The sequence below is a fragment of the Hordeum vulgare genome, chromosome 1H (genome assembly GCF_904849725.1).
Source record: "Hordeum vulgare subsp. vulgare chromosome 1H, MorexV3_pseudomolecules_assembly, whole genome shotgun sequence".
NCBI lineage: Eukaryota > Viridiplantae > Streptophyta > Magnoliopsida > Poales > Poaceae > Hordeum > Hordeum vulgare.
In genome coordinates this window covers 22,253,315-22,272,388 of record NC_058518.1, presented here as the reverse complement: position 1 = coordinate 22,272,388, position 19,074 = coordinate 22,253,315, and the positions used below count along the sequence as shown (strand labels likewise).

The window sequence follows — 19,074 nt, the reverse complement described above, 5'->3', positions numbered from 1 at the left end:
AGAGGACGTGTAACTTGTTTTTGCAGTGTATGCTTGTGATGTGATATGGCCAACGACGTGATGTGATATATTGGATGTATGAGATGATCATGTTGTAATAGTTAATATCGACTTGCACGTCGATGGTACGGCAACCGGCAGGAGCCATAGGGTTGTCTTTAAACTAACGTTTGTGTTTGCAGATGCGTTTACTATATTGCTAGGAAGTAGCTTTAGTAGTAATAGCATAAGTAGCATGACAACCTCGATGCGTGACACGTTGATGGAGATCATGATGATGGAGATCATGGTGTGGCGCCGGTGACAAGAAGATCGTGTCGGTGCTTTGGTGATGGAGATCAAGAAGCACATGATGATGGCCATATCATGTCACTTATGAATTGCATGTGATGTTAGTCCTTTTATGCACCTTATTTTGCTTAGAACGACGATAGCATTATGAGGTGATCTCTCACTAAAATTTCAAGATGAATTTGTGTTCTCCCCGACTGTGCACCGTTGCGATAGTTCGTCGTTTCGAGACACCACGTGATGATCGGGTGTGGTAGACTCAACGTTCACATACAACGGGTGCAAAACAGTTGCACACGCGGAACACTCGGGTTAAACTTGACGAGCCTAGCATGTGCAGACATGGCCTCGGAACACAAGAGACCGAAAGTTCGAGCATGAATCGTATAGTTGATATGATTACCATAGAGATGCTTACCACTAAAACTATTCTCGACTCACGTGATGATCGAACTTGAGATAGTGGATTTGGATCATGTACCACTCAAATGACTAGAGAGATTTACTTTTTGAGTGGGAGTTCTTAAGTAATATGATTAATTGAACTAATTATCATGAACATAGTCTAATGGTCTTTGCGAATTACGATGTAGCTTGCGCTATAGCTCTACTGTTATGATATGTTCCTAGAGAAAATTTAGTTGAAATTTGATAGTAGCAACTTTGCGGACTGCGTCCGTAAAACTGAGGATTGTCCTTGTTGCTGCGCAGAAGGCTTATGTCCTTAATGCACCACTCGGTGTGCTGCACCTCGAGCGTCGCCTGTGGATGTTGTGAACATTCGACATACACATTTCTGATGACTACGCGATAGTTCAGTGCAAAATACTTAATGGCTTAGAAGCAAGGCGCCGAAGACGTTTTGAAACGTCACAGAAAATAAGAGATGTTCTAAAGAGATGAAATTGTGATTTCATGCTTGTGCCCTTGTTAAGAGGTATGAGACCTCCGACAAGATTCTTTGTCCACGAAGTAAAGGAGAAAAGCTCAATCGTTGAGCGTGTGCTCAGATTGTCTGAGTACGACAATCGCTTGAATCAAGTGGGAGTTAATCTTCCAGATGAGATAGTGATGGTTCTCCAAAGTCACTGCCACCAAGCTGTGAGAGCTTCGTGATGAACTATAACATGTCAAGGATAAATACAATGATCCTTGAGCGATTCACGATGTTTGACACTGCGAAAGTAGAAATCAAGAAGAAGCATCAATAGTTGATGGTTAGTAAAACCACTAAGTTTAAAGAAAGGCAAGGGCTGGAAGGGATACTTCGAGAAACGGGAAAACAGTTGCTGCACTAATGAAGAGACCCAAAATTGAACCCAAACCCGAGACTAAGTGCTTCTGTTAAGAGGGGAACAGTCATTGAGGCGGAGCTACCCTAGATACTTGGTAGATAAGAAGGCTGACAAAGTCGACAGAAGTATATTTGATATACATAATATTGATGTGTACTTTACTAGTACTCCTAGTAGCACGAGGGTATTGGATACCGGTTCAGTTGCTAAGTGATTAGTAACTCGAAATGAAAGCTACGGTATAAATGGAGACTACCTAAAGGCGAGGTGACGATACATGTTGGAAGTGTTTCCAAGGTTGATGTGATCAAACATCGCACGCTCCCTCTATCATCGGGATTGGTAGTAAAACCTAAATAATTGTTATTTGGTGTTTGCGTTGACCATGAACATGATTGGTTCGTGTTTATTGCAATACGATTATTCATTTAAAGAGAATAATAGTTATTCTATTTGCTTGAATAATTACCCTCAATGGTTTATTGAATCTCGATCGTAGTGTTACACATGTTCATAATATTGGTGCCAAAAGATACAAGGTAATGATGATAGTACCACTTACTTGTGGCACTGCCGCTTGAGTCGTGTTGGTATAAATTGCATGAAGAGGCTCTATACTGATGGATCTTTATACTCACTTGATTTTGAATCACTTGTGACATGCAAATCATACCACATGAGCAAGGCCTTGTTTTCATTGAGATGAGACAAGATAGTAACTTGTTGGAAGTAATACATTTTGATGTATGCAGTCCAATGGGTGATGAGGCACGCAGTGGATATCATTATGTTCTTACTTCAATGCCGATTTGAGTAGATACAAGAGTATTTACTTAATGAATCACAAGTCTGAAATATTGAAAAAGTTCAATTCTGTTTCAGAGTAAAGTCCGTCGTAACAAGAGGATAAATTGTCTACGATATGATCATAGAGATGAATATCTGAGTTGCGAGTTTTGGTACATAGTTAAGACAATGTGGAAGTTGTTTGGCAATTTAGGTCACCAAGAACACCATGGTGTGATGGTGTCATAGCCGCGACCTATTTGATATGTTGCATGCTATGATGTCTCTTATTTAATTACCACTATCATTTATGGGTTATGCATTAGAGACAACCGCATTCACTTTAAATAGGGCACCACGTAATTTCGTTGAGATGACACAGTATAGACTAAGGTTTAGAGAAATCTAAGCTGTCGTTTCTTGAAAGTTTGGGGTTGCGACACTTATGTGAAAAAGTTTCAGTCTGATAAGCTCGAACCCAAAGCGGATAAATACATCTTCATAGGAAAACAGACGATGATGGTGATAAGTCACTATTAAGAAAAGCTCGACTTGTCGCAAAGATGTTTTCGACAAGATCAAATAGTTGACTATGATGAGACTTTCTCACTCGTAGCGATGCTAAAAGCCTGTTGCAATTCTGTTAGTACTTGCTGCATTATTTGTGAAATATTGCACATAGGAAGACAAAACATTGTTTCCTCGACGGTTTCCTTGAGGAAAGATTGTATGTGATACAACCAGAAGGTTTTGTCGGTCCTAAGGATACTAACAAGTATGCAAGCTCCAATGATCCTTCAATGGACTGGTGCAAGCATCTCGGAGTTGGAATATACACTTTGATGAGATGATCGAAGATTTTGGGTTTGTACAAGGTTTATGAGAAACTTGTATTTCCAAAGAAGTGAGTGGGAGCACTATAGAATTTCTGATAAGTATATGTGGTTGACATATTGTTGATCAGAAGTGATGTAGAATTTCTGTGAAGCATAAAAGGTTGTTTGAAAGGAGTTTTTCAAAGGAATACCTGGTTTGAACTACTTGAACGTTGAGCATCAAGATCTATGGAGATAGATCGAAACACTTAATAGAAGTTTCAACAAGATGCATGCCTTGACAAGTTTTGAAGGAGTTCAAAATAGATCAGCGAAGAAGGAGTTCTTGACTGTGTTGTAAGGTGTGAATTTGAGTAAGACTCAAAACCTGACCACGGCAGAATAAAGAGAATAGACGAAGGTCGTCTTCTATGCCTTGGCAGTAGACTCTAAAGTATGCCATGTTGAGTACCGCACCTGATGTGTGCCTTGCAGCAAGTCTGTTAAGAGGTACAGAGAGTGATCCAGGATTGAATCCCTGATCAGTGGTCAAAGTTAGCCTTAGTAACTAAATGGACTAAGGAATTTTTCTCGATTATGGAGGTGGTTAAAGAGTTCGTCGTAAAGGGTTACGTCGATGCAAGCTTTGACACTAATCCGAATAACTATGAGTAGTGAAACGGATTCGTATTGTAGAGTAGATATTTGGAGTATTTCCGAATAGCACGTAGTAGCAGCATCTATAATGATGACATAAAGATTTGTAAAGAACACACGGATCTGAAAGTTTCAGAACCGTTGACTAAAACCTCTCTCACGAGCAAGACGTGATCAGACCCCAGAACTACATAGGTGTTGGATTCGTTGAAATCACATGGTGATGTGAACTAGATTATTGACTCTAGTGCAAGTGGGAGACTATTGGAAATATGCCCTAGAGGCAATAATAAATTATTTATTATTATATTTCTCTTTTCATGATAATAATTTATTATCCATTCTATAATTGTATTGATTGGAAACACAATACTTGTGTGGATACAGAGACAAAACACTGTCCCTAGTAAGCCTCTAGTTGACTAGCTCGTTGATCAAGGATGGTCAAGGTTTCCTGACCATAGGCAAGTGTTGTCACTTGATAACGGGATCACATCATTAGGAGAATCATGTGATGGACTAGACCCAAGGAAATGAACGTAGCATGTTGATCGTGTCATTTTGTTGCCACTGTTTTTCTGCGTGTCAAGTATTTATTCCTATATATGACCATGAGATCATATAATTCACTGACACCGAAGGAATGCATTGTGTGTATCAAACGTCACAACGTAACTGGGTGACTATAAAGATGCTCTATAGGTATCTCCAAAGGTGTCCGTTGAGTTAGTATGGATAAAGACTGGCATTTGTCACTCTGTGTGACGGAGAGGTATCTCGGGGCCCACTCGGTAATACAACATCACACACAAGCCTTGCAAGCAATGTGACTTAGTGTATGTCACGGGATCTTGTATTACGGAACGAGTAAAGAGACTTGCCGGTAAACGAGATTGAAATAGGTATGCGGATACTGACGATCGAATCTCGGGCAAGTAACATACCGAAGGACAAAGGGGATGACATACGGGATTATATGAATCCTTGGCACTGAGGTTCAATCGATAAGATCTTTGTAGAATATGTAGGATCCAATATGGGCATCCAGGTCCCGCTATTGGATATTGACCGAGGAGTCCCTCGGGTCATGTCTACATAGTTCTCGAACCCGTAGGGTCTGCACACTTAAGGTTCGGCGTTGTTTTATGCGTATTTGAGTTATATGGTTGGTTACTGAATGTTGTTCGGAGTCCCGGATGAGATCACGGACGTCACGAGGGTTTCTGGAATGGTCCGGAGACAAAGATTGATATATAGGATGACCTCATTTGATTACCTGAAAGTTTTCGGCATTACCGGGAATGTACAGGGAGTGACGAATGGGTTCCGGATGTTCACCGGGGGGGGGGGGGGCAGCCCACCCGGGGGAAGCCCATAGGCCTTAGGGGTGCTGCACCAGCCCTTAGTGGGCTGGTTGGCAAGCCCAAGAGGGCCCTTGCGCAAGGGAGAAAGAAAAATCAAAGAGAAAAAAAGGGGAAGTGGGAAGGAAGGGAAGGACTCCACCTTCCAATCCTAGTTGGACTAGGATTGGAGGTAGACTCCTCCACCCTTGATTCGGCCGACCCCCTTGGGGCTCCTTGAGACTCAAGGCAAGGCCCCTCCCTCCCTCCTATATATACTGAGGTATTAGGGCTGATTTGAGACAACTTTGCCACTGCAGCCCGACCACATACCTCCACGGTTTTTCCTCTAGATCGCGTTTCTGTGGAGCTCAGGCGGAGCCCTACTGAGATTAGATCACCACCAACCTCCGGAGCACCGTCATGCTGCTGGAGAACTCATCTACCTCTCCGCCTCTCTTGCTGGATCAAGAAGGGCGAGATCATCCTCGAGTTGTACGCGTGTTGAACGCGGAGGTGTCGTCCGTTCGGCACTAGATCGGAGCGGATCGTGGGACGGATCACGGGACGGTTCGTGGAACGATTTGCGGGGCGGATCGAGGGACGTGAGGATGTTCCACTACATCAACCGCGTTTACTAACGCTTGTGTTGTGCGATATACAAGGGTACGTAGATCGGAAATCCCCTCTCGTAGATGGACATCACCATGATAGGTCTTCGTGCGCGTAGGAATTTTTTTGTTTCCCATGCGATGTTCCCCATCACAAAAAACATGCAACAAACATGAACTGGCACTGGGCACTGGATCAATATGTTAGTCCGAAAAATAGTATAAAAAGTTGCCAAAAGTATATGAAAGTTGTAGAATATTGTCATGAAATAATCAAAAATTATAGATACGACGGAGACGTATCAGCATCCCCAAGCTTAATTCCTGCTCGTCCTCGAGTAGGTAAATGATAAAAAAGATAATTTTTGATGTGAAATGCTACCTAGCATAATCTTGATCATATAATCTAATCATGGCATGAATAATAAAACACGAGTGATTCAAAGCAATAGTCTATCATTTGACATAAAGACAATAATATTTCAAGCATACTAGCAAAGCAATCATGTCTTCTCAAAATATCATGGCCAAAGAAAGTTATCCCTATAAAATCATATAGTCTGTCTATGCTCCATCTTCCCCACACAACGTGTTTAAGTTATGCACAACCCCGGTTTTAGCCAAGCAATTGTTTCATACTTTAGTGTTCTCAAACTTTTTCAACTTTCACACAATACATGAGCGTGAGCCATGGACATAGCACTATAGGTGGAATAGACTATGGTGGTTGTGGAGAACACAAAAAGGAGGAGATAGTCTCACATCAACTAGGCGTATCAACGGGCTATGGAGATGCCCATCAATAGATATCAATGTGAGTGAGTAAGGATTGCCATGCAACAGATGCACAAGAGCTATAAGTGTATGAAAGCTCAAAAAGAAACTAGTGGGTGTGCATCCAACTCGCTTGCTCACGAAGACCTAGGGCAATTTGAGGAAGCCCATCATTGGAATATACAAGCCAAGTTCTATAATGAAAATTTCCCACTAGTATATGAAAGTGACAACATAGGAGACTCTCTATCATGAAGATCATGGTGCTACTTTGAAGCACAAGTGTGGTAAAGGATAGTAGCATTGTCCCTTCTCTCTTTTCTCTCATTATTTATTTATTTTCTCTTTTTTTGGTGGGCTTCTTTGGCCTTTTTTTATTTTGGCTTCATTGGCCTCTTTTATTACTTCCTCACATGGGACAATGCTCTAATAATGATGATCATCACACTTTTATTTACTTACAACTCGATATTTAGAACAAATTATGGCTCTATATGAATGCCTCCGGCGGTGTACCGGGATGTGCAATGATCTAGCATAGCAATGGCATCAAAAAGTGGACAAGTCATGAAAACATCATGCTAGCTATCTTACGATCATGCAAAGCAATATGACAATGATGGTGCGTGTCATAATAAACGAAACGATGAAAGTTGCATGGCAATATATCTCGGAATGGCTATGGAAATGCCATAATAGGTAGGTAAGGTGGCTGTTTTTTGGAAGTATATGGTGGGTGTAATGCACCAGCGAAAGTTGCGCGGTGCTAAAGAGGCTAGCAATGGTGGAAGGGTGAGAGTGCGTATAATCCATGGACTCAACATTAGTCATAAAGAACTCACATACTTATTGCAAAAGTCTATTAGTCATCGAAACAAGGTACTACACGCATGCTCCTAGGGGAAGGGTTGGTAGGAGTTAACCATCGCACGATCCCGACTTCCACACAAAGAATAACAATCGATAAATAAAGCATGCTCCGACTTCGTCACATAATGGTTCACCATATGTGCATGCTACGGGAATCACAAACCTTAACACAAGTATTTCTACGAATACACAATTACTCACTAGCATGACTCTAATATCACATCTTAATATCGCAAAACTATTGCAAGAAATCAAACATATCATACTCAGTTATCTACAAGTTTTATGTAGGATTTTATGACTAACCATGTAAATGACCAATTCCTTTTGACTCTCTAAATAGATATAAGTGAATCATGAGAGTTTAATTCTTCCTACAAAATACCATGCTCTAATAAATATAAGTGAAGCAAAAGAGCATTCTACAAATGACGGTTTTCAATATGTAGAAAAACAGGCAATCGAAACTTCATAAGTGAAGCACATTAAGCATTCTATAAAGCCATACTCAAAAGATATAAGTGAAGTGCAATGAGAATTATATAAATCAACCATAAACTATCTCATACAATCATGGTGCATAAAATAAAGGTGAAAACTAAACACAAAGGACCCTCAAAGATTGATGCATACCATATGAACGAAACAAAGACGAAAACATATCGATACTTGTTTAAGAAAGATGGGATGCCTTCTGGAGTATCCCTAAGCTTAGACGCTTAAATCCCCTTGTATATTTAGTTGGGGTGCCTTGGTAATCTCCAAGCTTGAACTATTTCCTCTCATCCATATCCTCATATCGAGACCGCCTCAAACTTCGAACACTTCATCCACACAAAACTTAACAGAAAAATCATGAGTTCCCTTAGTATAATAGTGCAAATTACTACATTAAGTACTGACGCAAACACATTTATATTTTGTTTTTGCATTATAGCTACTGTAATATAACTTCTCCATGGCTTATACCACCGATACAATCGATAGCTTCATCAAAACAAGCAAAAAATGCAACAAAAACAGAATATGTCAAAAACAGGACAATCTGCAGTAATATGAACAATGACCATACTTCTGTAACTTAAAAAATCTTAATAATTAGGAAAAAAATCATAGCATTACTATGTAAAAAATTTAGACACATTAGACGTTTCAGTAAAAAATGTAAATTCACGCACTACAGCCAAAGTTTATGTTTTTGCATCGCACATACCAACAAGTAATTTAATCATCCTAAAGGAAAATCTTGACACATTATTTTTATAATACAATGATATTTATACAAGGGAATAATTATTTTTGTTGAAAAGTTTCTGTAATCAAGATTCACAATATTTCCATTGGCATGAACAAAGTTCAAGGCTAGCCCCCACTTCAACGGTGCTCGTCCTTCTCACTTTCACATTTCTTTTTGAAAAAGTTTTAAGTTCCCCACTTATTTTTTGTTTTTAAACATTTTAAAATCACACAACAGAAATAAATGACTCTCTAAAACCTCGAGGTTGTCTCCCTGGCAGCGCTTTCTTTAAAGCCAATAAGCAAGGCATAAAGTGCTCAAGCAATGGATCCACCCGGATCCCAAGGTATATCAAAACCAATTTTAATAAACAATGATTTGTAATAAAATAGTAAGAACAAAGTGATATATATATATATATATATATATATATATATATATATATATATATATATATATATATATATATATATATATATATATATATCATGTGACAACAAAATCTAACTCTCTTCCTATGCATTGGCATGTCATAAAGGAACAATTCATGCACATCAAGTAAAGGCCAATACATAGTATAAGCAGTTTTTTGCAATTTTATCATGATGGAAACATAGAGAGGTGAAGATTTGGTTCCTCTCTCATAATAATTGCAAGTAGGATCAGCAAACACATGCATATTATATTCATCAAAATCATTATGTGTAGTGCTAAAACGCAATCCATCAATATAATCCTTAATAAGTGAAAACTTCTTCGATATAGTGTAGCTGGGAGAATTCAAGAAGATAATATGAATATCATGTATGGGTGCAATAGCAACAACTTCATGATTAACATAAGGAACTACAACAAGTTCATCTTCGTAATCATACTTCATATTGGCATCTTGGCCACAAGCATAGCAAGCATCAAGTTCATCAAAAGGGGTATTTCAAATGAATCCAAGGGATCACAGCAATCATCATAGCATTCAACCTTCGGTATGTGCGAAGGAAAATTAAACACTGTATGAGTTAAAGAGTTACTCTCATTAGAAGGTGGGCAAGGATAGCTCATCCGCTCTTCCTCCTTTTGTTCTTCGCTCTCCTTCTCATCTTTTCTTTTTCATCTAATGAGCTCACAGTTTCAACAATTTCTTCTTCCATAGATTCCTGCAAAATATTAGTTTCTTCCAAGGCAGCAGACATTCTCTCAATAAATTCATCAATATGGGCATTGTATTCATAATTCTCATAGCAATATTTATGTACGGCAAATTTTTCAGATTTGTAAGGAATATCATCATAGTTTTCAATCAAAGAAGCAATTTCGTATGCACCCTTAAAAGCAACAAATTCTTCTATTTGTTCCACATCATGGTAATAAAGTATACCCTTAGCATAAGAGGCCAAGGTTTCATTATCATTAAATTCACTTTCAAAGGGAAGGTTTAGACCCTTAGTCTTGGAACAACAAGTATAATCACATCTCAAACATGCATCCGAAGCAAATCAATGCAACATTTTAATTTCCTCCCACAATAATTTCCCTTTCTTAGTCAAGCAATAATCCCTAAAGTATTCATGATGATCCAAGGTTACTCTCATTATCAAGTTGAATGGGGTTTTCTCAGGATTATAAAAGTAGTGTTTAATATTTTCAACATAACGAACATCGAGGGTTTTAGGAGGTCCCCATCTCCATGAGTAGGAAGTACACCTAATATTTTTGATGTTTCATGTTTCATATCCATAACTAAAGATGGAGAACAACTTAGAACAAAAAATAAAAACTACTTAGTGATAAAGCAAACAATCACACACAAGAATATTCACCCCACGCTATTGCTCCCCGGCAACGGCGCCAGAAAAATGTCTTGATAAAACACAAGTGTAGGGGGTCATTTTTAGACTTTTTTGATAAGTAAGAGTGTCGAACCCAACGAGGAGCTAAAGATATAATTTATATTCTCTCAAGTTATACCGACCACCGATACAACTCTACGCGCGCAAACTCTCATTTTACCTAGAACAAGTATGAAACTATTTTGCGGGAAAATAAAGAGCGAGTAAATAAAAGTTAGGGGTTGTTTAGTAGAAAGCTTTTTGTGTAATGCAAGAGAAATATTATCCATAGGCAATTGAATATAACATGATAGATACTTATTATGTGCAATGAGGAAGAGAAATATACTAACACACGTTTCGTACTTGGATCATATGCGCTTATGATTGGACCTCTAACAAGCATCCGCAACTACTAGAAATCATTAAGGTAAACTCAACCATAGCATTAAACATCAAGTCCTCTTTACTTCCGTACGCGCACAAATCCCTTACTCGGGTGTAAGTTTATGTCACTCTCGCCACCCACTATAAGTGAATCATGAACATATTGCAAACCCTACAGCGTGTATCCTTCACGTATGCGCATCATGGAAGGCACCTTAGGACAACACCATATCAACACACAACTCATATCAATAACATCATATCACAATTAACCCGTTGGACAAAACGGATCTACTCAAACATCATAGGATAACCACATATCATTGAGAAATAGTATGTAGTGTTGAGCACCATGTTTAAGTAGAGAGTTACGACGAAAAAAGAGAAGTTACACCGCTGCATAGAGGGGGGGGAGATGGCGTTGACAGCGGCAAGATTATTGATGTAGATTGTCATTACGCTCCTTGTTCCGGCGACACTCCGGCGTCACCGGGAGAGAGGGGGAGAGAGCACCCCTCCTCCTTCGTCTTCCTTCACCTCCCCCTAGATGAGAGGAGAGTCCCCCCTCTTGTCCATAACCTCCATGGCGGTGGAGGGGCTCTATTGGATCTCTCTCTTTGTTCTCTTCTGTTTCGCGTTCCAGTTTTTTGGTCCTTCACCGTTTCTTAAATTCTAACAGATCCATAACTCCAATCAGTCTGAAATTTTAAGGGGATTTTTATCCATAAATTAGCTTTCTTGCGATCGAAGAAGAGACCCAACATACTTAAGGGGTGCCCACTAGACACCACCCCATGCTAGGGGCGCCCAAACGCACCCTAGTGTCTAGTGGAGGTCGTGGGCCTCCATTTACGTTGATTCCACCTTCCAAAAATCACATAAATTTCAAAATAATTCTTCGTAAATTTTTATCGCGCTTGGACTTTGTTTGATTAATTTGGATATTCTGTGAAACAAAAAACATATAACAGACAAGAACTGACACTTGGCACTGAATCAATATGTCAGTCTAATAAATCATATAAAATGTTACCAAAAATATATAAAATTCTATAATATTGACATGAAATAATAAAAAATTATAGATACGACAAAGACGTACCAGTCGCTTCCTCCTCTTGTCTCCCCCATACTAATATTTCAACCATTGGTGATGGTCGCACCTTTTCTTCTCTCCTTGTGCATTATACCGAGGTATATATTGCAAGAAGAGAAGAGGAAGCGACCACCAAGGCAACAATTGGTATTCCTCCATCAAGTACATATTGAAAGCTGTACGAGGAGCTCCAACATATAGAAAGCCACCCAAATGATAAGTCAAACAACATTGCATAAAAAATGCCATTGCTAAAATAGGACATATCGAGCGCATGAAATTGGCGAGACGGAAATGAATCAACATTTCGGCAAAACATAGGCACTTGAAGGTGCTCTCTGCAAAATGATACAAGTAGCACCAACAAAATGATGCAAAAAAATTCCATAGCAATATTATGATGATGAAGTACTAATATCCATCTTAATGCATCCATCCATCCATCCAAACATCGATCCATCTAAATGCACACATTCATCTAAATGCATACATCCATCCATCTAACCATCTAAATGCATCAATTCATAACCATCTAAATGCATCAATTCATCCATACATTCATCTTGTGTAGCAGTGCAAAAACAGAGGGAGAAGGGGGGGGGGTGGGAGAGAGGAGGGAGGGAGAGCTTCCGCTGCGTGGATGGCCGGAACGTGGGGAGGGCCGCGTGGGGAGGGCTGGGATGAGGAGGGCCGTCGTGTGAGGACTATCGTGTGTGGAGGGCTGGGACGTGGAGGGCCGCCGTGTGGGCAGGGCCGGGACGAGGAGGGCCGTCGCATGGGGAGGGCCGCGTGGGAAGGGCGGGGACGGGGAGGGCCGCCGGGATGCAGGAGCGGCGGTGGCGGAGGGAGATGGTACTGGATCCACATGAGAGAGTGAGGGGCGGGGGGGGGGGAGGGGATAAATGTATGACCTAGTAGTAGCGCTTGCTAAGAGCTGTAGCAGTGGCATTGGTAGCACGCTAGCACTACTGCTAAAGAATTGGTAGTAACATTGCATATTCACCACCGCTACTACTACATGTAGCCCCCCTCGATGGCGATGAGACCACTTAGACGTAGCGTGGTCGTGACATGTCACGCTACTGCTACTTAGATACTTGTAGCGACCGTAGTTGCGCCGCGCTACTACTTAGCAGTAGCGCGTCTTGATAATACCGTGCTACTGCTAAAATCCTATCTATAAGTTTTCTCCTAGAGTGTCAATACCCCACTTGAGGCAATCATCGAAAGAGTCGTCGGAGGATAGCGCTGGGAGAACCTCCGGGAGAGCCCCTGCAAAGCGGCGGATATGACATTTTGGTGAACCATTTGGGATATGATAGCGGACACGTTCTAGTCCATTTCTTCGATGAATTTGGTTTGAATTGAACTTCAAATTTTAGGGTCTCAAAATATGTTGTTGAATTGTGTGCAACTGAAACACACTAGCTTGAATATTAATTGCGTAAAAATGGATTTGGGATGTCGTTTATACGTTGAATTAGTTGGGGGGGGGGGGGACTAATATAACAAGATCTATTTTTTGAGGGGGAGATATTTTTTGTTAGATAGAGCTAATAGCGAGCTTTAAGAAATGGTTACTGAAAAAACTATTTTGTATTGACCCACTTCCACGGTGTAGATACCTTGCAGCATCTGTCGCTTTATTATACTTTTTTTTTAAATGGCTAGGTCGCTTTATTATCATGTGAAGTGAAATGAGATCGAGAGAGCACATGACACTAACCCGATATTGCCGTTTGTGGGACCCAACGGCAGAGAGAGATAGTCCGCCGCCAGCCCGGTGCCGCCGTCTGCGGGCCCGAACGGCAGACGCACAGCACAGGCCACCGCGACCGAGCCCGACCGCATCGATCGAGTCGGGTACGGGACGCTCCCTCCGCCGGCGACTCCTCCCGACCTCCTCGTCTGCTCCCACCGCCCCGCCCCAATCGAGCTCCACCAACGTCGCCCCCCGCCTCCGCCTCCGCAATCGCGCGCGGCCAACGTCGCCCCCGTCGACACCTCCTCGCGTTCGGCCGTACGGCATTCCGGCGACTCCTCGGTCCTCGCGCGCCGCTCTCACCAAGCGCTACCCCCGTCGCGCGCCACCAAGGGCACCTCTGTCGCACGCCACCAAGGGCATCTCTGTCGCGCGCGGCCATCCTGCGTTCCGGCTATCAACAACTCATCTCGGACTCGGACGCTACGGTAGTGGACGCGATATGGCCGGTCCAAGGGGAATCAAGCGAGCAAGCGGGCTGGGGAGGGGGGGCCGCGAGAAGGGGAGAAGAGGAGCAAGTGTTAGTCCCGACAGATCGACTCTGAAAAATCATAGGAAGTCAGCGGGGCATGAGATAACAAGGGTCGAAGAAAAATCTTTTCCGCCTGAGGTGGAGAATCAGCTACTAATCATCGAAGATCTGAGATTATATCACAGGGAAAATTCCAATATCCGCAGATTCAATTTGACGGATTTGCCTGTAGATCTTGGTCCTCAAGGCCCCATCAACAACAAACTCAATGGCCTTCTAAAACTTGGTCCCCAAGATTTTAAACATGTCCTGATCAAGCCTTTTTTGAAGTTTCGAAGAGCAGTCAATGACAATACAGCATCAGGGAACAAAAGGGGCAATGAAAGCCTGGTTGAAGAAAATACAGGATCTTCCTTTGATAATCACAATGCGAAGTCAATTATGATCAAACAAGTTGACAAGCTCAGTGATAGCCCAGATTCCCAACAGTTCACATATGGCTGCAATGTTTCAGCTCATGTCATGTTACCAAAGTATAAAAAGGCTGAAGTAAAACATGGTTGTGCTGGCCTCTTGAATTCAGGGAATGCGTGCTTTGCAAATTCTGTTCTGCAATATCTTCGTTGCATACCAGCGCTGAAGGCAGCCTTAGTAAGGTTTGATTTAAGAAACACTGCAATTTGGATTGTAAATGTTCTTTCTGTTCATCACACACTTATTTTCCCCTAGGCATTTAAAAGAAGGCGTGATCATCACACTCTTATTTTCCTCTAGATATTTAGAAGAAGGCATGAATGATGAACTGGTTGACCAAGCTTCTATGAAGCTAACTAAGGCTGTTTGTGATCTCTTGGGACTTCTTGATCATAGTGTAGAAGCAGTTTCTTCTGACAATTTCTTACAGGTCAGTAATTAATGTGTTTACCAAAAAGTGAGTTCATTTTCTTATTTTTAATCTTATCTAATTTGCAGAAACTTGAAGAGAAGCATGCAATGTATGAGGAAAGAGAACAGGGTCTTCGTAGGCAACAGGATGCTCAAGAATTCCTACTGCTATTGATGGGAACCCTTAGTGAAACTCTTATAACTAAAGGGTAATTGTTTCATTATGTACAATACTAATAATCACCCTTTTCTTCCAATGTAAAAATGATTCCTTCTGATACTAGTTTTCTTTTTTTTGTATAGGAACAATCTTATGAACATGCTTTTCGGAGTTGATCTGTTCGTCGGGTATCCTCTCTCTTTCACTTTCTCAAAAAATAAAGATTTTAAAAGCTACAGTGAAAACACAAACAAGATTAGTCTGTTTAATAATGTTGGCATCTTGTTATATCCCACATTTTTATCTAGACAAATTCAAACTGTTAGCATAAATTTCTCAAACTTAGTAATAGTGTCAGCTTCTCTAAAAATGTTAAAAGCATACACCCGAGCCACACCTCCCCTTGCGCAGCAGCAGCAGCTCATTGCCTTCTCCAGCACCACCTCTTCACCTCTTTACTTTCCAACCTCAGCAGCCAGCCGGACCTACGGTACCTTGCTCACAGTGCCCGAGCTTACCCAAAAGATGTGGGATGCCAAGAATAGCAACTGGGAGCAGAGGAACAGCAAGGAGGTAGAGGAAGATGCCCGAGCTTACCCAAAAGATGTGGGATGCCAAGAATAGCAACTGGGAGCAGAGGAACAGCAAGGAGGTAGAGGAAGAATCCCCCGATGGACCAGCCCTTCTTCACGTCCCGCCGCCGTCCATGCTGCCTTGCCACGCATTGATCTCGCAATCAGCACCGCCATCCCACGGCCTCCTCGCTGGATCTGCTGCCTCACCGGCCAACGCTGCCTCACTGGTCATTGCTGCCGTCCTCTCCTCACGCCCTGCTCTCTGATACCATATATACGTGGAGAGACTAACATCTCCTTGATAGCTCTGGCAGCTCTAGTTTGGGCAGACTCATCCGTTCCCCCCTTCTATGTCACTTGGGTGTAGTGCGCCTGGGCCTCAAGGGCCAAGGTGACGAGATGCTTTTATCATAACTGAAGGTGCATGCACTTAATTTTTATTTCTACCACTGCCTCATCTAGCCTTTTGAAACTATCAATGTATAAGACTTGTTTTGGGTTTTCAAGACTAGAGGAGGCAGAATTAGTTATAGCTTGAACTATCCATGCAAGTAAGTATATGTCGGTACTAATGAAATGCAGTACTGCTAATTCCTTGGAAATGAAATGGCTCCTTACCCTTTTGAACCGGGAGCGAGTGGGAAGTATTGAAGCATTAGCACCAAAAGGAGCAGCACATAACCCTGCTAGACAAACAAGCAAACCAGTCAGCAATGTAATTAGAAATTAAATCTGCATCAGGGAAACAATGACACACAAAAAGAATCATACAGAAGTGTTACCATGTTCTTCCATATCTCAGTTAATTATTGCTTCATTATATGTTTTGTAGGTCGGCGACGCTGTCGGTAAAGCATCTGAGCTGCAAATTAACTCCTGAAGTAAATGGTCTCCTAGAAGGGCTTGCGCTCGTAAGTATCTCATGAAGGGTTTCTTATATGCATAACTTTGCATTGTTTTATGTTCCACTAGAATTTTTACAAAAGGTTGTTTTCTTTACACAGGATTTGCAAGGCCAAAATTCAAGCATAAATAAGTTGCCTCGGTAAGATCTTATTTAACTTTTTTGTCGAGGGCCTTTTTTGTCAGATCGTAACAGCATTAATACAATCAGTACGTGGATATCCACGGGAACCTCACATCAGGTTACCGGTGGATCTGAAACATATATTAAGGGGGACATACGATTTACCTAGGTTTAGGCCCGTAATGTGAATAAAAGCCCTACTTCTTGTCTTACTCTTTTTCTCTTATATATATGGAGTACAAAGGTTACAATATCGTGGGGCACTCCAAGAGTTAAGACAACTCGACGAGATGAACCAGATCTCTAGTGGAAGTGTCGATGTCTCTCCGTGGTGTAAAGGCTCTAGACTGAAAAGTGGTTCTAGACTATGTGATGCGAAATTTGAAATTTTCCACTTCTGTTAGTTTAATGGCTCTTCACAACAATATATTATATATTCTATCTTTAGGTATCTGATCATAAATTTGGAGCGTGTGAAGCTTGATGAGATGACCTGTCAATCAGTCAAGAACTTTGGTGTATGTTTTGTTTATTTTCATTTACGATATATGTGTATTTTTGCAATATAATATTTTGATTCTACATTTTCTAATATTTTTTTGTATTAAAAATATACACCAGAAACTAGATTATCCACATCAGCTTAATGTCTATCAGCTTTGTTCCGATGAATTAAAACACAAACTAGAAGAAAATATGAAGGTAACTCTCGTGCATGCCTTTTGAGATGTTGGTTATGACTATTTCAAATTTTATATTTTGATGTTGATACTCAATCCAATAACATCTTTTTGTTAGTTCTTAATTTCGTATACGTGTCATCTAACAGTTGCCTTTAGTTTTCAGCCCGCGATATATATTTTGATGGAATTATACCATTCTGTCTTTAATTGTAGGTCTCAGGTTCAGATTTTGACGATTCTCTTAGTTCAGATATTGACAAAGGCAAGCAATACACGCCCTATAAATTTCTTTATTAACACTGGGTGTCGACAACTTGTAATTATTTTTTGTATTGCTCTCCCACCCTCCACCCACCCTAGCCTCTCCCACTAGCCTTGCCACCGACGAATTCCAGCCGGCAGCCCTCATAGCAGCCACCCCTGTAGCCCCTCCTCTCCTTCTCCCCTATAGCAGCATGTCCTCCATCAACGAGCGCCATCCCAACCGCTGGATGGGCTCCCGCTCCTACCACGACGTGGTATGCTCCTATTCCGCATCGCCGCCTCACCGCACCCCGCCCGCTGAGACCCACCATGCCCTAGTGCCCGCCAGTCGTGTCCCCTCCTCTGAGGTCCCTCGCGTCCACAACATCGCCCCCTCGCTTGACAGTGCGGATGTTGGAGGGTGGCAGCAGCCAAAGCGCAAAAGCCGACGCAGTCGTGGCCACCACGTGAAGGGCATGACCTAGTCGCATCGTCGCAGCAGGTCCGGCGGTGGAGGAGGAAGTCGGCCTCTCCTTTCGCTGCCTGAAGCCGGGGCAACACGTGCGCGACTGCACCAACAAGGTCCGATGTCGTCGGGGAGTGCACGCCAGAGGGCCGCGCCCACGACCATGCCCTTGCCCGCTCCCTGCGGGCCGCCGCTCCCCTGCAACACCGCCTCACAGCCCCCCTGTCACGGCCTGGCTGATTGCCGCGCAGGTTGTAGGCGTGGAGGTAGGAGGGCGAACCCCTCGCTGGCCTATTGTTGGAGAAGGGGGTGAGGAGGGGTTCCGTAGCGCAGGAGCAAGGGAGGTGAGGGTCTAGATTATTCTCTGCTTGAACTTTATTGATTCCAAGGGCTGGCTATATATAGCCTAATTACAAGATCAGATTACAGACTCCTACTATAATTGGGTGTTGGCAGGGTAACCTTCTTCGGGACTAAACCTTTCCAACTAATACCCAGACTCCTAATCTAAAAAGACTATAATTAAACTAGAACATATTTTTAGGCAGGTGCAGGGCCAGCCCGCGCAGGGCCCTTGCGCCTATAGGGCTGGCCCCACATGACATCTCCCCCTCCATTCTGAAACAACTTGTCCTCGAGCTGGAAACTTGGATAACGTTCGCGGAAGGTTGTGACATCCTCCCATGAAGAAGCAGACGCCGGCTGGCCATCCCATTGAATGAGCACCTGCTGGACACCGCGAGCAATACGAGCACGCAATGCTTGGACAGGGGTTGGATGTACTCGACCCTGAAACGGAGGTGGAAGCATCGGCGG

At 42.1% G+C, this 19,074-nt stretch overlaps 1 protein-coding gene and 1 long non-coding RNA gene across 3 annotated transcripts; one reads left to right on the top strand and one right to left on the bottom strand.

Moving 5' to 3' along the window:
• Nucleotides 1-11,235: 11,235 nt before the first annotated feature.
• On the bottom strand, nucleotides 11,236-17,872 carry LOC123395393. Its single transcript, XR_006609722.1, has 4 exons — nucleotides 16,622-17,872; nucleotides 16,458-16,522; nucleotides 11,992-12,161; nucleotides 11,236-11,587 (listed from the first exon to the last, which is right to left on the bottom strand). It is a non-coding gene; the product is annotated as an uncharacterized LOC123395393 (long non-coding RNA).
• On the top strand, nucleotides 12,914-16,520 carry LOC123395274. Of its 2 annotated transcripts, XR_006609708.1 has the most exons (3): nucleotides 12,914-14,875; nucleotides 14,994-15,837; nucleotides 15,917-16,520. XR_006609708.1 is itself a non-coding variant. In XM_045090284.1 (2 exons), the coding sequence occupies exons 1-2, from the start codon at nucleotides 13,683-13,685 to the stop codon at nucleotides 15,133-15,135; spliced, it is 1,335 nt and encodes a 444-aa protein (XP_044946219.1). In that variant the 5' UTR covers nucleotides 12,914-13,682; the 3' UTR covers nucleotides 15,136-16,520. The 2 variants fall into 2 exon arrangements, 1 of the variants encoding a protein (XP_044946219.1); XM_045090284.1 differs by having other exon boundaries at nucleotides 14,994-16,520.
• Nucleotides 17,873-19,074: the final 1,202 nt, after the last annotated feature.